A 21,041-nucleotide genomic window follows, 5' to 3' on the forward strand; every position below is an offset into this window, starting at 1 on the left:
TTTTCGCTTAATAGCCGTATTAAATTGACCCAGATATTTCAATCTGAAAAAGCAGGAATGCACGAATAAAAACGTCTCAATTATGTACGTAATTATCTATTCACAATATCACAATTCACAATATATCTTGCCATATCACTAATTAAAATATTCATTTTGTTAATTAGATTACATCTCAAAGTGGTAGAGTTTTGACCCATTCAAATTTCAAGCCCTTCCTCCAAGTTATTTACTATATGTTCTAACTGGCAGAAATATATTACTAAATTAACTCAACGTGCTACAGTTGCCTCTTTTCCTAAAATTTGAAGTCAAAGGGAAATATCCTCAAAGAAGATTCTACGAAATATTTATATTCCACATTAAAATATGAAAGAAAAAAAAAAGAAGTTCAAGCCCTCTTCTTTTGATTTGACTATTCTATTTTCTCTTGGATCTAGTCTTCCAAACGAACTCTTTAAATAAGCTTACGCCACCCTCTCTATTTCCTTAAAATCTCAACTCAACATTAAAGTCTGTCCAAATTAAACAACATCATCTATTCTCTGTAATCTCTTAGTATTTTTTCTGATTTCCCCCCTAAATGTTCAATTCTTGTATTTGTGGAAACTTTCATCATAAAGAAGAAGATGATGATATGGAAACAGTAAGCCCTTGTTCAACTCCTAAAAGATCAAAGAGAACTTCATTATCAAGAACCAAAGACAGCAAATATAATCCTTATGCAGACCGTGGCCTAGACAAATTTTCTGCACTCTTAGCCAATCTTGAAGACAAGAAACAAAATATTTATACGCAAATGGGATCTGATGATATATCATTCGTTCGTTTCGTTTTCTCGAATTCGGATTCAGTCAAACCTATTGTTGTCAAGTTGAAGGATAAAAACCAAATATCAAGTGACGACACAAATGATGATAAGCAAATGATCAAGAAGAAGTCGGAATTTGTTGATAAGCAGACTACTCACGAGGCCTCAAGTGAAATTCAAGAACGAAAAGTTGAATCAAAGAGAAGGATACTGAAGAAGAAATTTTATAGGAATTTGAAGTTGGCAAATTTTAAGAAGCCAGCTTATTATTTGCCATTGGCTATAATATTGATATTGGTTTTTCTAGCTATTTATGGAAGGTCTTTTGCAATATTGTGCACCTCAATTGGATGGTACTTAATTCCCATGATAAGATCAAGCACAAGAAGGCCAAAAAGGAAGAAGGAATATGTGAGAAAGTTGAGTGCAAAAAGAGTTACTATAAATGAAGGACCAACTACAGATAAATTGCTTGCTAGGAAACATGGCCAAAAGAGCAGCTAGTGTATTTTTTTTGTGTATTCTTTTTCTTCCACTTGTTTTCATTTTTTAATTTTGTGGAAAAATTCTTTTGTTGATTTGTAAATCTTGTATTATCGAGTTGGGCTGGAAATTCAGCCACTCTTTAACATTTTTTTCCTCATATGTACATTAAAACTATGTTAGTTGCGTTACCAAGCAATGCTGGTTGAACAATATGTAGTAAATTAAAGCTTCGCATGTGTTCAACGGACTTGAATTGTATGTTTTTTGAAAATTCAAGGAAATCAATAGTTTTTGTGTTCGTTTTTTCTATTTTTAATAACTAGGCCAAATTACTGGTTATGTACGTTGACACATTAAGAAAAGTTATGTTTTCACATTTCATTACAGTGTTTACGAATGACGCTAGCTCTTGCCAAATTTAGATCGAAAAAGCAGCCCACGTGTCTTTAGCTATTTTAAATACTGCAATAAAGACAAATTCCGTGACAGAATCATGTTTGTCAAATGTCATGGCGTCATTAGTGCTTGCAACAAACTTATGTAGAAAACTATAAAAAAAAAATTATTAATAAATATTGCAGGTTACAATTATGTTTATCCCTTGATTATTTTCTCCGATTTATTCTACATTATTCGAGGATTTTAGCGATATACTTCTCGAACGTAGAACTTTAAGCAAGACATATTTGACATGTCTTTGATCTCTTAATGAATATTCTAAGAGTTTCATGGAATTTCAGAGATCTCATATTTGATCTCTTTGTGCATATTTCGAGAGTTTATGGAATTACTGAGATCGTCTTTGAAAGACATATAATCTTATTTATAGGCATAAATTAGGATTTGGGTAGAGTAACTACACCAAGTAACCCTAATAGACTCCTTATATTTTAAAATTGTCTTGAATTTAAGATTTATCTTGATATGTTAAAGCAATTAGTGTTACCAACTAGAGTAATAATTATACTCCAATAAATAGAATAAAGTATGACATTTACCTAATGCCACCATGAACTTATTCAGCGATTGCCTTCAGTAATAATCCACACAGCGCCTCTCATTTTCCTCATGGGGAAAGTAAATTTTTGAATAAAACGAAAGTCAGTTGGATCCATACATAATGCACGTTTCATGTTTGTTTTTTTTTTTTCAATCCGAAACGAGGAACTTTATGTTACTGCATCAACGAACAACAATGTTCAAATGTACCCCTCGCATCTTCGACAACCCAACTTGGGAAAGCTTTTCCCATGAGATATTCTTTAACAAAAAAATAAAAAATCTAGCTAAACTATGAGCTATTTTGTATAAACTGATGGGACAAACCCACGTGGGTAAATGAAAAGTTAAAGAAAAAGAAACAAAGATAAGAAAGAAAGAGACCTAAAGAAAGAAGGTGTAACGACTCGATCGGTCGTTTTGAGAACTACCATCCCGTTCGATGGCTTAACGTCTCGAATAATTTCGTATTATGTATTATGACTTGCGTGTGTGGTCGAGTTCGATTTGCGGATGATTCGGGATTGATTTGGAAGGATGATTCTTGTCTTAGAAGCTTAAGAGGTAAGAGTTGACCAGAGTTTGACTTTTGTATAGATGACTCTGGAATGGTGTTTTTATGATTCTAATAGCTTAGTATGGTAATTTTGGACTTAGGCGTATGCCCGGATTTAAATTTGAAAGTTCGTAGGTTGATTTGATACATTTTGGCGAAAATTGAAAAGTTGAAGGTTTGGAAGGTTGAGAGGTTTGACCGGGAGTTGACTATGTGAATATCGGACTTGGATTGTAATTCTGAGAGTGAAAATAGCTCCATTATGTCACTTGGGGCTTGCATGCAAAATTTGAGGTTATTCCGGGTTGATCTCATATGATTCGGCGCGAGTTGTAGAAGTTGAAAGTTCATAAGTTTATTAAGTTCGATTTGAGGTGCGATTCGTAGTTTTGATGTTGTTTGATGTGATTTGAGGCCTCGAGCATGTCCGCGTTATTTAGAGAACTTGTTGGTATATTTGGACGGGGTCCCGAGGGGCTCGAGTGAGTTTCAGAGTGGTTATCTAGGCCATTTTTAATTGCTGATTTTTTGCCACAAGGGTATGCATCACAATCACGGATTTTAGGTCGCGTTCGCGAAGAGCAAATTTCTGTTTAGGCAATGTGAATCGCGATCGCGGAAGCCTTTTCGTGGTCGCGTAGAGGAAATTCTGTTATCACTGACCCGACTTTAGAAGCTTATATCTTGTAATCTATAAAGAATTTGGAGATGATCCATGGGTATTGTAAAGGTGAGCGGAGTTGCTTTTATTATATTTTAGTTGTCGGGAACAGCGTATCAGTGGTGGCAAGTTTATAAGGAGGGTAGACCAGTCGATGCAGCACCATCCACTTGGGCTGTTGCGACAAGAAACACTCACGCAAGTATACGCGGTCATCAAGTAATAAAGTAGTGAGTAGAGTATCGTTCCCATGAAGACTTGTGATTAACTATTGACTGATACAAACTCAATTAACTTATCGATTCAAGAGATTTCCCACAAAATATAGAAGCGACTAGTTTACTACCTAAAATTATCAAGCAATGAATGAACTAAAAATCAACCAAAACAAATAGCGATTTCGAATAACAATCAGTAGGAGAGAATATTTCAGGGTCACGGGTTATCTAACAATCGTGTTGCATTCTTGGCTTAAAATGAATAATTGATTTATCTGGATTGTTGATTGACAGGGTTGATATTACTCATAAGAATCTGTCGAATTCTTACTCGCCTGTTTAAGCTAACTTAATGCATATATATCTATGGAATTAAGATTAACAAAAATGTATTTATACATTCTGTATTTCAACCATGCAAGACAATTAGGTATATTTCTATCCTAATTGCGAATCCATTCCCCGATGCCCAGTTCAAGAACTTGCTCTATTTAATTCTATATGCAATCTAGAATTCCCACTTTCGAGTTCAACTCTAGATTCGTAGATAGTATTTCACTATTAGCTACTCAGCAAAATAATTAAGAACAAAATTAAATAAACAGCCCAATATGATAGAATCAACTTCGTCAAATTAACAAACATCAATATACATGTTTCACTCATGACCCTAGAACAATAGGGTTCTTAGCCACGCATGCTCATGGTAACAATTTCAAGTAATTCCCAAGAACACATAAAAATCAATAAAAGAAGGAAAAAGTTTAGAACTCAAGATGAATTCCCTGGTTCCCAAGCTTTGTTGTGGCTTTTTCTCGTTTCCCAATATGTTAGATGACCTAAAAAAGTGTTTTGGGCTTATATATTGCATACAAAAGTCGTGGGCCAAAGTTCTCCTATTCCTAGTCCGACTCAGCTTCAGGGATTGATGTTGGGGTGGATGCGCATCCACCTCCTCCTCTGCTTTTGTTTCGCATGCTAGGGTGGATGTTTCGCATCCATCCTTTGTTCCTCCATCTCAGCTTTGCAGGTGCGGATGTTATGGGGATGCTATGGCCGACTTCACTGCTAAGAGTGCACCAAGTAACCTTCTTTCCAAGGTTGGATGCGATGCATCCACCCTCTTCTCCTCTAGTTGAAGCATCGTTTCTTCATATTTTTGCTTTCCAAACACCCTAAATCATCACATACAACTCAATTAGTCATAAAACCAATAATTAAATCATGTTGGGCATTTTTAACACTAAATAGCAACAAAAAGTGGTTAAAATATTGGTAAAGTAATATCAAAACATATAGAAATATGCCCAACATCACCACCCCACACTTAAACCTTTATTCGTCCTCGAGCAAAGTAGAATCAACCCACAACCGATCGAACAAAATTAAGCTTATAACTATCAAGACACATATTTCAATTAAGCTTAAGCACCCATGACTTTGGTTGATACCAACAATTAGCCCCTTGCATATGCAATCACATACACTTCCCTTTTTCTTATGCCAACTTCAAAAATATTCAAATAAAGACAACATACTCATCACAATCCTAGCCTCAAAAACCAACTCAATGTCACAATCACTCATGGCTTGAACACCCAACATCATAGAGAGAAGTCTAATAATGTTACATATCTCTCGTGAAACCATGTGCCCTCTCAACAAGAACAGAGAGTAAGTTGAATCCACACATTCAAATCTCATGATCATATATAATTTAAGGACTCATATATATCAAAGAAAATATCTCACCCTCACAAAAAAGTCACATGCATGCAATTGGTACCATAGGCTTGCCCATAATGTAAATCTCTACTAGTATAGGCCTACTCTATCTAAAATCAATTAGCATCTTTTTGTGGTTGTAATGCGGGCTAAGGGATGAGTATGACATATATAGGAATAGTGACTAACCCTCCGAAGCACTTTAACACATCACATAATCAACTTTAAGCACAAATTCTTCAATCCACTTCACTTTCACAAACAATATTATCCCCAAAATTGTTCCCTTCTTCTTTAAGCGCTACTTTAATTCATACCCATTATCAAGAACAAGACAACAATTTATTCATCTCTATTTTTCCTTTTTTGTTTTTTTCCAGATTATTCCCTCTTTTTTCCCAACTATCTTTTTTTCAATTTATGCTAGTGGTGTATTATTTTACAAAATAAGTGCACCCTTCTTTATTTCATTGGTTCCACTCAAAAGCTACCCCACACTTAGTCTCTTCTTACTTATTTTAGCGCTCATCTCACAATTAAAGTGTTTTAAGAGGTAAAAGGATCAAAACAATGTCAATTGAGAATAAAAAAAGGTATAAGCTTGTAATGTGGATGCCAAATAAAAGTCTATAGACTCAAAAGGGTTAACTAGGGATAGATTTTATTTGTGATGAGCATTTAAGCTCAAAAAGATCAAAGAAAGCCTAAAATCATTTCTCAAATCGAGCATCACCTAAAATTTCGCTTCGAATCACGTACCGGGAAAGTTCTAGACACAAGTACAATACATAGACTACACAAAAACCTCACCACACATGGAACATGACTTACTATGGACGGTCCCATTCTGACTCTCAAATAATGCAAGTATTCACAGAGCCACAAGATATTAAGCATTAAGCACAAAGTGAACATAAGTCAAGTAAACGAAACATAGGCGCCACAGAACATGTTATCCAATCTATAAAGGCATCATGATTAATATCAAAATATAGGGAAGATATGACACATGCCAAAGACTAAATATGCTACTATCAAACAAGTCAAGGCGTCTAGGAATCTCATCTTTCTTCCTTTGTTTATTCCCTAAATTCTAATATACTCTAAAAGACAAATTACTCGGTACAAATTACATCCCATGAAAAATAACCTAGGCACAAAGAAAAGTCACGGGGGATTATTACTACCTAAAGAAAACTAAAAGACATATTTTTGTATTTTTCTGTTTTTTTTTTTGTTTAGACTTTAATCCCCCAAGAAAACTGTCTAGGAGATCCATCGTAGGGATAAGTCCAATTTTTTTTAAAAAAAAATTATTTTTTACTTACATAAAAACTACTACACTAAGAAAGAATCTACAACTAACCTAGGATAGCACGGAAAATCATCCAAACAATCTCTTCATCCCACACTTAAAATTGTGCAATGTTCTCAATGCACATTGTAAATAACAAGAGGGTAAAAGAGACTCCCTGGTAGGCCAAAGGCCGAAGCATAAGCAGCTCACAGGATGCTTAGACTTCTCCCAAGTATGATTCTTTGTGCGGGCACCCCACACTTAGTTCAAACCACATGGCTCACTTTTGCACACTTCCTATGGCTTTGTTCCCTATGCTCAAAATCTTACAAAATAAAACAACACTATAAAAATAATACAAAAAAATCAAAAATAAAAAAAAGCAGTAAAGCTGGGTTGCCTCCCAACAAGCACCTAATTTAACGTCGCGGCACAACACTGCTACTCTATTTAGACTGGGCGTTTTCTCTTCTTCTTTCTCCTATTAAGCCTAACCTTTTTACACGCTCTCAGAAGGTCTCCTATTTCATTTGTGGCTCTTTTCTCAATCATCCTTACACACTCAGCTTGTAACACCACCTCCTCCAATTCAGTTGTCCCATCCGAATCACTACAATTCGCATAAGGACTTTGTTTTATCCCCTTCAGTTCTACCACAATACATGCACTAGTCCTCATAATGCTTAGGGATATTAAGTGCCTTGTACACATTAAAAGTGATTTCCTCATCGCCAACTCTCATCTTCAACTTCCCTTCCCTAACATCAATAAGTGTTGCACTAGTAGCTAAGAATGGTCGCCCCATAATAATTGCTACTTCCTCATCTGCTTCATAATCAAGAACAATAAAATCAGCAGGAAGAATAAACTTGCCCACTCGAACTAACACATCCTCAATAATTCCTTCTAGCATAACTAGTGATCTATCGGCTAACTACAAAGTGATTGTAGTAGGTTTAAGCACCCCCAATCCGAGTTGCTTGAACAAAGAGGATGACATCAAATTTATATTATCCCCTAAATCACATAGGGCTCTACCAACTTCTTATTTTCTGAGAGACAGAGGAATTGTGAAACACCCAAGATCCTTCAACTTAGGAGGAAGTTTACTCTGAACTCTAGCAATGCACTCTTTCAGTAAGTGCACCTGTTTCAAACTCTGTATGTCTTCGCTTGTTTGCCATAATATCCCTAAGATACCTTGCATACTTAGACACTTCCTGCAAAATTTCCACCAACAGCAAATTCACACGCACTTGGCTCAAAATGTCTAAGAATTTCTTGTACATAGCATCATCTTTTTGCTTTTGAAGTCTTTGTGGAAACGGAGGTGGTGGCCTTGTCACAATTTCTGGCTTTTCTTTCTTATTCTCCTCAACGGGCTTAGGAACTAATTCTCCTTCAGGTCTAGCTATATACTTCTTTTTCTCTAGAACTTCTTCTAATTCTCTTTCATTTCTCAAGGTAACCGCATTGTCTTGACCTTAGGATTAGGCTTAGCATCACTCGGGAGAGCTCCACCAGGTCTAGTATTTTGATTTGCTGCTAACTGCCCCATTTGCCTCTCAAGATTTCTAAAATTGGTCCTGAGCTATTGATTGTCAAGCAACAACTTCTTCAGCAAGTCATTTGTACTCTCTTCTATTTGTTAGGGTGGCTTCTAAGGCTGATTGAAATTTCTTTGGGGCCTATACTGATTCTGATTCTATTGATTTTCGCCCCATGAGAAGTTACGATGATTCCTCCAATTTGGATTGTAAGTGTTCTCGTATTGTGCATGCTGATTCATCGGACCTCTGTTTTGTTGCCCCATATAGTATATAGATTTAGGATTCGTGGGGCACATGTCACTCATATGACTGTCACCACATAGTTCGCAGCAAATGGACATCTGCTGTACATGTTGCATCTGTTGTGTTTGTTGCATTGTCATTCTGTTCATCTGATGTGCCAATTTTGTAATATTTGCTCTCATGGTTGAGAAGTCATCAAGCTCAATCACCTCGGCTGCCTTCTGTTTAATTGCTCTTCTCGTGTCCCCATCTCATTGCCAATTATGATCATTAGCGGTGAAGTTATTTAGCAGGAGTTGGATTTCACTGTACGGTTTCGCCATGCAACTACCCCCACAAGCTGAATCAAGATTCATCTTTGATGCCTCATCTATACCATCAACAAAAGTGTGACCCAATACCTCATCAGTCTGATAATGATGTGTGCAGTCTCTGAGTAGCTTCTTGTATCTTTCCCAAGCTTGACGAAGTGTCTCGCCATCCCGTTGCTAGAACCCAATAATTTGGCTCCTCACCGATTTTGTCTTCTTAGTAGGGAAAAACTTGATTAAGAATTTCCTTGCTAAATCATTCCAAGTGCGGATTGAGTTCGCGGGATTCTTTTGCAACCATTCCTTAGCTTCCCCCAGCAGTGAAAAGGGAAATAGTGTCAGCCTGACATAGTCCTTGGAAACGTTCGGATAATTGTAAATGTCCGTAATTTCCAAGAAGTTCTGAATGTGCCCCTGCGGATCTTCATGAGATAGACCCACATACTGCCCTATGGACTGAATCAGCTGTACTATGTACTGTTTGAGTTCAAAATGCCCTGTTATCTCAAGCTTCACAATAGCCTCAGTCATATTAGCTAGGTTGGGCCTTACAGCTTCAATCACCACACGCTCTTCATTTCCTGCCATCTCTATTGGTTGTGGTTGAACTATGATGTCCAAGTCTCCTTCTATTCAAGTTCTAACTTCAACTTCCCTTCTCACTCTGTGAAGTGTTCGTTCAATTTCAGGATCAAGAGGAAGGAGATTGTTTGCACTTCTACTCCTCCGCATTCAAGAGAAGAGCCTGCGTTAAAACAAACAAGGTAAACTAAAAATTAAAACTTGAATAAATAACTAATAAAAGCTCAATTCATTCAAGTAGCTAATTTCTAAGTCCCCGGCAATGGCGCCAAAAACTTGTTACGACCAAAAACACTCACGCAAGTGTATGTGATCGTCAATTAATAAAGTAGTGAGTAGAGTATCGTTCCCACGAAGACTTGTGATTAACTATTGACTGATTCAAACTCAATTAACTTATCGATTCAAGAGATTTCCAACAAAATATAGAAGTGGCTAATTTACTACCTAAAATTATCAAGCAATGAATGAACTAAAAATCAACCAAAACAAATAGCAATTTCGAATAATAATCAGTAGGAGAGAATATTCCAAGGTCACGGGTTAGCTAACAATCGTGTTGCGTTCTTGGCTTAAAATGACTAATTGATTTATCTGGATTGTTGATTGATAGGGTTGATATTACTCATAAGAATCTGTCAAATTCTTACTCGCCTATTCAATCTAACTTAATGCCTATATGTTTATGGAATTAAGATTAACAAAAATGCATTTATGCTTTCTGTATTTCAACCAAGAAGGACAATTAAGTATATTTCTATCCTAATTGTGAATCCGTTCCCCGATGCCCGAGTTCAAGAACTTGCTCTATTTAACTCTATATGCAATCTAGAATTTTCACTTTCGAGAACTCTAGATTAGTAGATAGTATTTCACTGTTAGCTACTCAGCAAAATAATTAAGAACAAAATTAAATAAACAACCCAATATGATAAAATCAACTTCGTCAAATTAAACTTCAAACATCAACATTCATGTTTCACCCATAACCCTATAACAATAGGGTTCTTAGCCACGCATGCTCATGGTAACAATTTCAAGTAATTCCCAAGAACATATAAAAATCAATAAAAGAAGGAAAAGTTTAGAACTCAACACGAATTCCCTGGTTCCCAAGCTTTGTCATGGCTTTTTCTCGCTTCCCAATATGTTAGATGACCTAAAAAAGTGGCTTTGGCTTATATATTGCGTACAAAAGTTGAGGGTCAAAGTTCTCCTATTCCTAGTCCGACTCAGCTTTAGGGATTGATGCTGGGGTGGATGCTTCACATCAGCCTCGTCCTCCGCTTCTCAGCTTCGCATGTTATTCACATCCACCCTTTGTTACTCGATCTCAGTTTTGCCCAGGTGCGGATGCTATGGGGATGTTATGGGCCGACTTCACTGCTAAGGGTACACCAAGTAACTTTCTTTCCAAGGTTGGATGCGACGCATCCACCATCTTCTCCTCTAGTTGGAGCATCTTTTATTCATATTTTCCAAACATCCTAAATCATCACACACAACTCAATTAGTCATAAAACCAATAATTAAACCATGTTGGGCATTTTTAACACCAAATAGCAACAAAAAGCGGTTAAAACATGGGTAAAGTAACATCAAAACATATAGAAATATGCCCAACATCATGAGCTCAGTTTTTAGAGATGTTTTTAAGGGAGTTTGTTCCCCAAACCTTCCAGGATACATGACGTACAGAGTTTGATTAGCTGCATCAGGGCACCATGATGATGTCAGAGTATGCCATCAGGTTCAGTAAGTTATCCCATCATGCACCTACTTTGGTTCCTACAGTCAGAGAGTCCATAGATTCATTGAGGGGCTCGGTTATGATCTTAGATTCATCATGGCTCGAGAGTTGCACACTGATACTCCATTTCAATAGGTGGTGGAGATTGTCAGGATGTTAGAGCGTATTCGGGGTGAGGAAAGGGAGGATAAGGAGACCAAGAGGTCTCGAGGTTCTGGAGGGTTCAGTGGATTCTACTCTTCAGCTATGACCCATCATGGCTGAGGCTCGGGCAGTCGGCCAGTCCAGTCCTCACTTAAGACTACTCGTAGTGCTCCAATTAGTTCTTTAGTGCACCACCGACACAAGGTTTCTATAGTAGTTATTTCAGTTATCCAGCATAGACTCAATACGAGCAGCCACGCCCGTAGATGGGTTGTTATGAGTGTGATGATACTAGGAACATCATGAGAGATTGTTCCAGACATGGGAGGGGCGGATTTCATCAGAGCACTCAGGCTACGGGCTCTATTCTAGTTACTACTCCACTTGCATAGCCAATTAAAGGTGGAGGATAGGTGGGTAGAGGGCGCTCTAGAGGGGGAGGTCTGACCCGTTGATATGATTTATATGGTAGGGCTAAGGCACTGCACCAGATGGTGTCATTACAGGAATGGTTTCGATTTGTTATAGAGGATCACCATTCTTATTTTGATTCAGTTCTTCGTATCGGGGTGAGTCCTCCTATCTTACTTCATATATGGGTGAGTTTCGTGATTTTGTACTCTACTTATATGTTTACCCTTGTTGGGAGGTTCTATAGTGGTATCTCGCATCTATCATTTTGTTTTGTTCACTATTGAGAGCTATGAGACTAGAAGTGACTTTCTGTTACTCATTACAGTAGGTTTTGATGTGATTTCTGGATGGTTTGATTATGATTTGTGATTTGATGCTCTACCGGTATAGGGAGTTCATTACATGTTGTTTATTTTACTTCGCAAAATTGAATTAGTGGAAGCGTTCGATTGGTATGATGTGTATTCTACTTGTGATTCAGAGCTAGGATGGGATCCTCGCCTTTTCATGTGGGTTGATATGTTTGAACCGGGCTACGTGCCGCAGTGGGGTTATATTAGGATGAGATCATTGTGGTTAGTTCATATGTTTTGATTTGCCTTTGTAGAATTGATTCATAGTATGGTATTGATAGGGAATTGTGCATGTTGGGCTTGTTTGATAGTTATATCATATGTTTCTCCTTGCATATTCAGTCACATTCATGTTGTACTTATTGGGTTTTAGCTTGTGAGGTGTGTGCCCAGGTGGCATTAGATGTGACTTGTTGATTTGATTGAATGGCTATGGGATATTCATGTTTCTTGCATCTCTATTAGTGTTGTGAGGGTTTGTAATAGCGTTCTAGCTAGTATGAGGTTAATTGTCGGTGCTGGATTTGATTATGGGTAGCTATGGTGGTTAGAGATGTTATGGGCATATGGACGATGTATTACGTCGGGTGGTCATACCTTATGGGCATATGCATAACTTGTGACAACTGGTTGAGGTTGATACAATATATTTATATGGGAATCAGGTCTTTGGGAAGATTCAAATAGTGAAAATTTTGGTTCTAAGGCCTATTAGTGTGGGTGGAAGGGATAATTTTCAGTTGAGATGGTGTTTTCGGGCCTATGTGGATTGGGGTGACATGGGATCACCCCGCGAGTATATGTATGGTGAGTACATTCAGTGATTTGATGACTTTGGAATGTTTCTTGGCACGTTTGAGGACGACGTTTGTTTAAGAGGGGGAAAAATGTAACAACCTGATCGGTTGTTTTGAGAACTAGCGACCCGTTCGGTGGCTTAACATCTCAAGTACTTCGTGTTATGCATTATGACTTGTGTCTGTGGTCGAGTTCGGTTTTCCAATGATTCGGGATTGAATTGGAAGGATAATTCTTGTCTTAGAAGCTTAAGAGGTAAAAGTTGATCGGAGTTTGACTTTTGTGTAGATGACGCCGGAATGGTATTTTGATGATTCCAATAGATTCGTATGGTGATTTTAGACTTAGGCGTATGCCCGTATTTGGATTTGGAGGTTCGTAGGTTGACTTGATGCATTTTGGCAAAAATTGGAAAGTTGAAGGTTTAGAAGGTTGAGTGGTTTGACCGAGAGTTGGCTCTATGAATATCGGGCTTGGATTGTGATTCCGAGTGTTGGAATAGATTTGTTATGTCATTTGAGACTTGCATGCAAAATTTGAGGTTATTCCGGGTTGATTTGATATGATTCGGCGCGAGTTGTAGAAGTTGAAAGTTCATAAGCTTATTAAGTTCGATTTGAGACGAGATTCGTAGTTTTGATAGTGTTTTATGTGATTTGAAGCCTCGAGCAGGTCCGTGTTATGTTACAGAACTTGTTGGTATGTTCGGATGGGGTACCGAGGGGCTCAGGTGAGTTTCGGGGTGGTTTTGGACCATTTCTAGGCCATTTTTAATTGTTGGTTTTTGGCCACAGGGGTATGCATCACGATCGCGGACTTTGGATCGCGTTCATGAAGAGCAAATTTGCTGTTTGGGCACTGTGAAAAGGCTTCTGCGATTGCGTAGAGGAAATTCTGCTGTCTCTGACCCGACTTTGGAAGCTTATATCTTGCAATCTATAAAGAATTTGGAGATGATCCAAAAATAAAAGTTATAGTTCTTTGAGTCCAGTTTTCAGAAAATCAAACGATTTATCATTTGGAGTTTTGTACAAAATATTATGGCTACACTAAAAACTATTTGAGAAGAGTTTGGGAATGGTAATGGGAATTTGTTCATCGCTGTCGCGGAAAAAAGGCTGCGATCGCGAAGTGTAAAATTTGTGCTGGAAATTTTTTGAATCGCGATCGTGACGTTGGTGACCATGATCGCAAAGGGTACCTCTGGAGCAGTGTTTAAAGTACTCTATTTTGAAGGTTTTGATCATTTTATCATATTTTGAGCTATGAAGTTCGGAATTGGGCGATTTTGAAGGGGATTTTCACACTTTGGATTGGAATTTGAGCCGTCCGGAGGTTGTTTCACACGAGAAGATCATTTTAGAGTATCAGTTTAGCTCTTTTGAGGTAAGTATATTGCCTAACTTTGTGTGGAGGAACTACCCCTTAGGATTTGATTCGTTTGTGCTATTTGTGTCATGTGAAAGCCGTGTACGCAAGGTGACGAGTACGTAATCGGGCTTATATGTGAAAATTGACCAGCTTAGACTCTTCGTGTTCTTTCATGTACTTATTTGGAATTGTTAGCACATGTTACATCTTTTATTCGTCATGTCTACTATCATATGCTTTATTTAAAGTTGTCATTACATGTCACATTCTTTACTTGTCAAGTTTGCTCTTATATGCTTTATTTGAAGTTGTTATCACTTTTATCGTTATGTGATTTGTTTCATTGTGGAGTTGCTCTTAGTTGAAATTGTTGTTACATGATATCCTTTTGTTGCCGGGTTATTCTCATGCATTTAGACGTAGTGCTAGTTCGTGACATCTCTTTCATTGTTAGCCTATTCATATACTAGAATACAAAATTTGCCATTTCATAGAAATACTTTCACTATTGAGTTTATCCTTAAATAATTAATTGGGATTGAGATTATCTAAAGTCATTAATCTATTTTAATTGAATTTGTGTTTAAAGGGGGTGTTACTCCTTGTTAAATTATTTTCCCATTCATTTTATTGTTATTGAGATTCTATACACATTGTGTTGAGTCGTGGGCTATTTGTTGTGAAAATATTGATATTGTTGGATCTTTGGAAAAGTTATGGCCTATGGGAACTTGTGATACAAGTTGATATGTCGTGTTATTGTGATGTTAGCACATGTGAATTGTTGTGTGGTTGGTTGTTGTTATGCGCGATATAAGGGTGGCATTTCACCGTTGTTGTTATGCGAGTGGCATCTCACTATTGTTAAATGTACAAAGTGATACGAGTGGCTATTGTGTTATTATCCTGACGGAGTGATAAGGGTGGCTATTATACGGAGTGATATGGGTGTCTATCGGAGTGATACAAGTGGCTAATGATATTGTCAGGGCGGAGCGATACAGGTGGCTATCGGAGAGATAAGGGTGCAAATGTCAAGGATGATGTGTGATGGCTTGAGGACATTGTGTTGGTGAATTTCGTGTGATGATGTACCTTTCCTTGTATATGTCATACACCGTATGCGATTTGTTGTGTTGCTTCAATGAGCTTCTCGATGTCTTTAACATTACTTGTTGACTTAGGCTACAGTAGTACACTCACACAAATATACACTGTAACATGCCACTAGCTCAAGAATATGAAACTTGACATTTATTAATCATGCCCATGTACTCTTGTATTATCGGTTTCCATATTGATATTGAGCCTGTGACCACGCCAGGCGGATTGTGAATGTAATCCCGCGATCATGCCAGGTGAATTGAGATATTGGCTCGTGAGTTGTCCATGTAGTTGTGATTTGAAATGTGGGCACAATGTGCCGTGAGCATATGATGGTGGGTTGAGACCCGTGACTTGTGATTATGAAATGAGGTATCACAGAGTGAATTTTTTGTAAAACTTGTGTTAGAACATCTTGATTAATTGGTTGTCCTTTGTGTTACTTATTTGGTTTTAACGATACTTCACGGTGTTTTTATTGTGTTACTGTTTATATCACTTGTTGATTCTTGTTGCCATTTACTGATTTCTGCTTTCATTATTAGCTTTATACTTCTATACTGCACATGTTATTTTGCCTAGTGAGTGTCTTGACTTGTATCTCGTCACTACTCTACCGAGGTTAATCTTGATACTTACTGGGTACTGACCGTGGTGTACTCATACTACACTTCTGCACATTTTTGTGCAGAGCTGGGTGTTGGAGATATCTGACTCGGCATAGTTAGCATATTAGTCGCGAGGATTCGAGGTAGAGCTGCTTGGTTGTCGCAGTCCCTTGGAGTTTTTTCCTTTCATTTTACTGTCAGCTTGTTATTTGAACAATATTGTATTTTGATCTTTGAGTTATTTCTATGTACTTAGCTAGAGTTCGTGACTCTGTATTACCAAATCTTGAGAGGTTGTTACGATTATTACCGCGTAGTCTTATTATGCTTTTGTTTCAGTATTCATATTAGACCATGTTTCAAATTATTATTGTTAAAAATTTGTCTAATCGTTGTTAGTAATCGACTTACCTAGTCTTAGAGACTAGGTTCCATCACGACGCATGCGGTATGTTTTTGGGTCGTGATAGAAGGGTCAGAAAACTTGGGCTGCCACAATATGAAAGAAAGAACTTTGTACGCAATTTGTGATACCGTCCTGCCGCGTATTCACATTCGCTGGAATGTTTTTTTAGCAGACGTTCTGCCTATAAATAGGCATCATCTTCTTGAGTTGTAATCCCTACAACTTCTTCTTTCTCTTTAATTAATAAAGAGCTATTCTTTGTGTAGCCATGGAGTATGCAAAAATTATTGAACCACGTAAATATTGTCTTGTGCAATTTATTGGTTTTCTCTTTTAAATATTTTTTTCCTTCTATTAGCCTGACACAATTTCCAACAATTGGTATCAAAGTACAAATAGTGTAACTCTGGCAAAAAAGTACGGTATTGGTGCAGTGTACTATTCACAAGAATAGTGCGGCACTATTGCTTATTGATACTAACACTATTCATAATAGTGCAATACTATTTATTAATAGTGATAATATTGTGCACCAATAGTGAGTGTTGTCTACCTTATACGGTTGAGACATTTTTTCTGACACATAGTACTATTCACGGTTACTATTCACATAAAAAATATGTTTTGTGAGAAGAAATGGCTTCGGAAGAAGGGAAGGTTAAGATTGACAAGTTCAATGACAAAGATTTTGGATTTTGGAAAATGCAGATAGAAGATTATTTGTACCAGAAAAATTTACACTTACCTTTGATCGGGGTAAAACCAGAGAATATGGTCAAAGCGGATTGGGATCTATTAGATCGCTAAGCTCTTGGTGTGATTCGTTTTGACGCTAATACAAAATATAGAATTCAACATCATTAACAAGAAGATCACTACAGGTCTGATAAAGGTGTTACCAAATATGTACGAGAAGTCATCTGCTTCAAATAAAGTCTATTTGATACATCAATTGTTCGACTTGAAGATGACAAACGGTGGATCTGTTGCGGAAAATATTAATGAGTTTAATATAATATTAATTCAATTGAGTTTTGTTAATATAATATTCAATGAAGAAGTTAGGGCGTTGATTCTACTATCATATCTACCGAAGAATTGGTTTGCAATAGTAACTACAATTAGCAGTTCATCGGGAAGTACCAAAGTCAAATTGGATGATATTAGAGACTTGGTTCTAAGCGGAGATATTCACCAGAGAGAATCAAGTGATTTCACAGGATCTGCTTTTAATACCAAAAGCAGGGGGAGAAGTAGGCAAAGAGGACAAAGTCATGGTCGTGGCAAATCAAAGTCAAGGAGAAGAGGGAAATCCAAAAATCGCAAAGACATTACTTGTTAGAATTGCGATAAAAAGGGTCACTACAGTAGTCAGTATAGAGAACCAAATAAGAAGAAGGATGAAAATTCAGCAAATATAATTGCTAAACACATAGGCGATGCACTAATTTGTTGTGCAGATAATGCAGTCGAATCTTGTATTTTGGACTTAGGTGCATCCTTTCACTCTACCTCATGCAAAGAATTATTGCATAATTATATGGTTGGAAAATTTGGAAAGGTTTATCTAGGAGACGACAAACCTTTAGATATAGAGAGATACTATAACAGTAATTGACCATGGTCGTGACACAACATTGTGGCACAGGAGGCTCGGGCATATGAGTGAGAAGGGAATGAAGTTGTTGGCATCTAAAATAAAGTTGCCAAACCTCAAGCATGTTGAATTAGGTTTATGCAAAGATTGCATTTACGGAAAATAAAAGAGAGTTAGTTTCTCAAAGGCGGGAAGGACGCCAAAGAAAGAGAAGCTGAAACTAGTGTATATGGATGTCTGGGGATAAACTTCTGTAACTTCTCTGGGAGGCTCACGCTATTATGTCACCTTCATTAATTATTTCACGAGAAAGGTTTGGGTTTATTTTTTGAAAAATAAATCGGATGTGTTTGTTACCTTTAAAAGATGAAATGTTGAAGTTGAAAATCAGACAAGTCTAAAGATAAAATGTCTGAAGTCTGATAATAAAAGAGAGTATGATAGTCAAGAGTTCAAAGCATTCTGCTTTGAGAATGGGATCAAAATGATCAAGATAGTTGTTGGAACACCGGAACAAAATGGCATTGCTGAGAGGATGAACAGAATCCTGAATGAACAAGCTAGAAGTATGAGAATTCTTAATTGCCAAAGTATTTTTAGGCCTCTGTTCATACGACATCTTACCTCATAAACAGGAGACCCTTTGTACCGCTGAATTTTAAAATTCCTGAGGAGGTATGGACAGGAAATGAGGTAACCTTCTCACATTTGAAATTTTTTGGTTGTGTTGCTTATGTGCATGTAAATTCCATTGATAGAGATAAGCTTGATCCTAAAGCCATGAAATATTTCTTTATTGGCCATGATTATGATAATTTTAATTATTAGTTTTGGGATAATCAGAATATAAAGATCTTAAGACACAAGAATATCACATTCAATGAAAATGTGATGTATAAGGACAAGCTTGGAGTACAACCAACCAGCACCAGCAGACAGACATCTGAAACACTTGAGTTAGAAGAAATCTCAGGAAATGAAGTGGCTAGAAGGATTACAATTGATTCTGAAATTGAAGATGAAGAACTAGAAGCCAAATCTAGATCGGAATCAAAGCGAGAACCAGAAGCCAAATCTGGATCGGAATCAAAGCGAGAACCAGAGATAGAATCAAATGCAGAACCAAATCTGGAGTCAGGACTTGAATCAAATTCGGGATCAGTTACTCTTGAACCTATATTAAGGAGATCTAAAAGAGTCACGAATGCTCCAGATAGGTTAACTCTCTCTCGCACTATCAACTTCTGACTGTTGCTGGAGAACCAGAGAATTTTGGTGAATCAATGCAGGTGGTGAACTTTTATAAGTGGAAGTTAGCCATAAAAAAAGAGATGAATTCTCTTCAAAAGAATAAAACATGAATACTTATAGAGTTACCAAAAGGAAAGAACGCATTGCAGAACAAGTGGGTGTACATGGTCAAAGAAGAGCATGATGGTAAGAAGAGATATAAAGTACAACTAGTAATAAAAGGCTTTCAGCAGAAGGAAGGAATTGAGTACACCAAGATCTTCTCTCTTGTAGTCAAATTAACTACTACCAGGTTGGTGCTAAGTATCGTAGCTGCAGAAATTTGCATTTACTGAAGCTAAATATTAAAACTGCTTTTTTGTATGGTGATCTTGAAGAAGACATCTACATGAAACAATCGGAAGTTTTCAAGTTTCTGGTAAATAAAACCTTGCGTGTAAGTTGAAAATGAGTTTGTACGGTTTGAAACAAGCTCCCTGATAATGGTACAAGAAAATTGATGGATTCATGCATAACAATGGTTTACACGGTGTGAGATGGACCATTGATGTTATATCAAAAATCTTGATGAATCCTATATCATTTTTACTATTGTATTGTTGATGATATGCTAATTGCAGGATCTAGCATAAATGAGATCAACAAGGTTAAGCAACAACTAGCAGAAGATTTTAAAATGAAAGACTTAGGACTAGCTAAAAAATGCTTAGGATGAGGATTAACAGAAACAGGTCTGAAGAAACCTTAAAGTTATCTCAAGAAAAGTACATATAGAAGGTACTAAGAATGTTCTGTCTTCAAGATGCAAAGACAAGCAGTACTCCACTCGGAAGCCATCTTAATCTGTCAAAGGACCAATTACCTAAGATAGAGGAAGAAAGGAAGTACATGTCCAAAGTTCCATATGCTTCAGTAGTAAGAAGTTTGATGTATGCTATGGACTGCACTAGACCTGACATAGCCCATGCAGTTGGAGTCGTTAGTAGATACATGTAAGATCCAGGAAAGGAACATTGGGAAGGTGTAAAAAGAATATTGCGATATCTCAAAGGCACCTCAGTTATGAAACTTTGTTTTAAAAAGAGCAATATTATCTTACAAGGTTTTGCTGATGCAAATTTAGGCGGCAATATGGATAGTCGAAAAAGTACCACAGGCTACGTGTTCATCTTAGGTGGTACTACTGTTAGATGGATGTCCAGACTTCAGAAAAGTGTTGCTCTATCTACCACTGAAGCAGAGTACATGGCAATACCAGAAGTTGAAAAAGAGATGATTTGACTCAAGAATTTTCTTAAAGAGATAGGTAAATAGCAGGACAATTGTGAGCTTTTCAGCAATAGCCAGAGTGCAATTCATCTTGCCAAGAATCCAGTGTTTCTTGCAAGATCGAAGCATATCTAGCCGAGGTATAATCATATTCGAGAGTTGATAAGTGCAAGAACTCTTTCCCTACGGAAGATATCATGATTGAAGAATCCGTCACATATGTTAAACAAAGTTGTAGGTGTTGACAAACTGAGGCTATGCACTGTCTCAGTTAATCTTCAAGATTGATAATGTGAAGGCGCCATCAGGGAATAATAAATCTTTTTTTTTGAACTTTCTTTCTTGATGTATATATGTTTGAGGGGGAGATTGATGGGATAAACTCATGTGGGTAAATGAAAAGTCAAAAAGAAAAAAAAAACAAAGATAAGAAAGAAAGAGACATAAAGAAAGAAGGGTAAAAAAAACTTGGGCTGCCACAATATGAAAGAAAGAATTCGATGCGCAGTTTGTGGTACCGTCCTGCCGCATATTCAT

General features: G+C 37.1%; 1 protein-coding gene across 1 annotated transcript; it reads left to right on the top strand.

The window, feature by feature from the left end:
* Window positions 1-583: 583 nt before the first annotated feature.
* LOC104248958 (uncharacterized) lies at window positions 584-1,315 on the top strand. The gene has a single exon (XM_009805314.2). It carries the CDS (start codon window positions 584-586, stop codon window positions 1,313-1,315), a length of 732 nt encoding a protein of 243 aa, XP_009803616.1.
* The last annotated feature ends 19,726 nt before the right edge of the window (window positions 1,316-21,041 follow it).

This window comes from Nicotiana sylvestris, chromosome 10 (genome assembly GCF_000393655.2).
Source record: "Nicotiana sylvestris chromosome 10, ASM39365v2, whole genome shotgun sequence".
NCBI classification, from domain to species: domain Eukaryota; kingdom Viridiplantae; phylum Streptophyta; class Magnoliopsida; order Solanales; family Solanaceae; genus Nicotiana; species Nicotiana sylvestris.

Coding starts and splice junctions, on each gene's coding strand:
- LOC104248958 (XM_009805314.2), top strand. CDS start 584: ATGTTCAATTCTTGTATTTGTGGAAACTTTCATCATAAAGAAGAAGAT.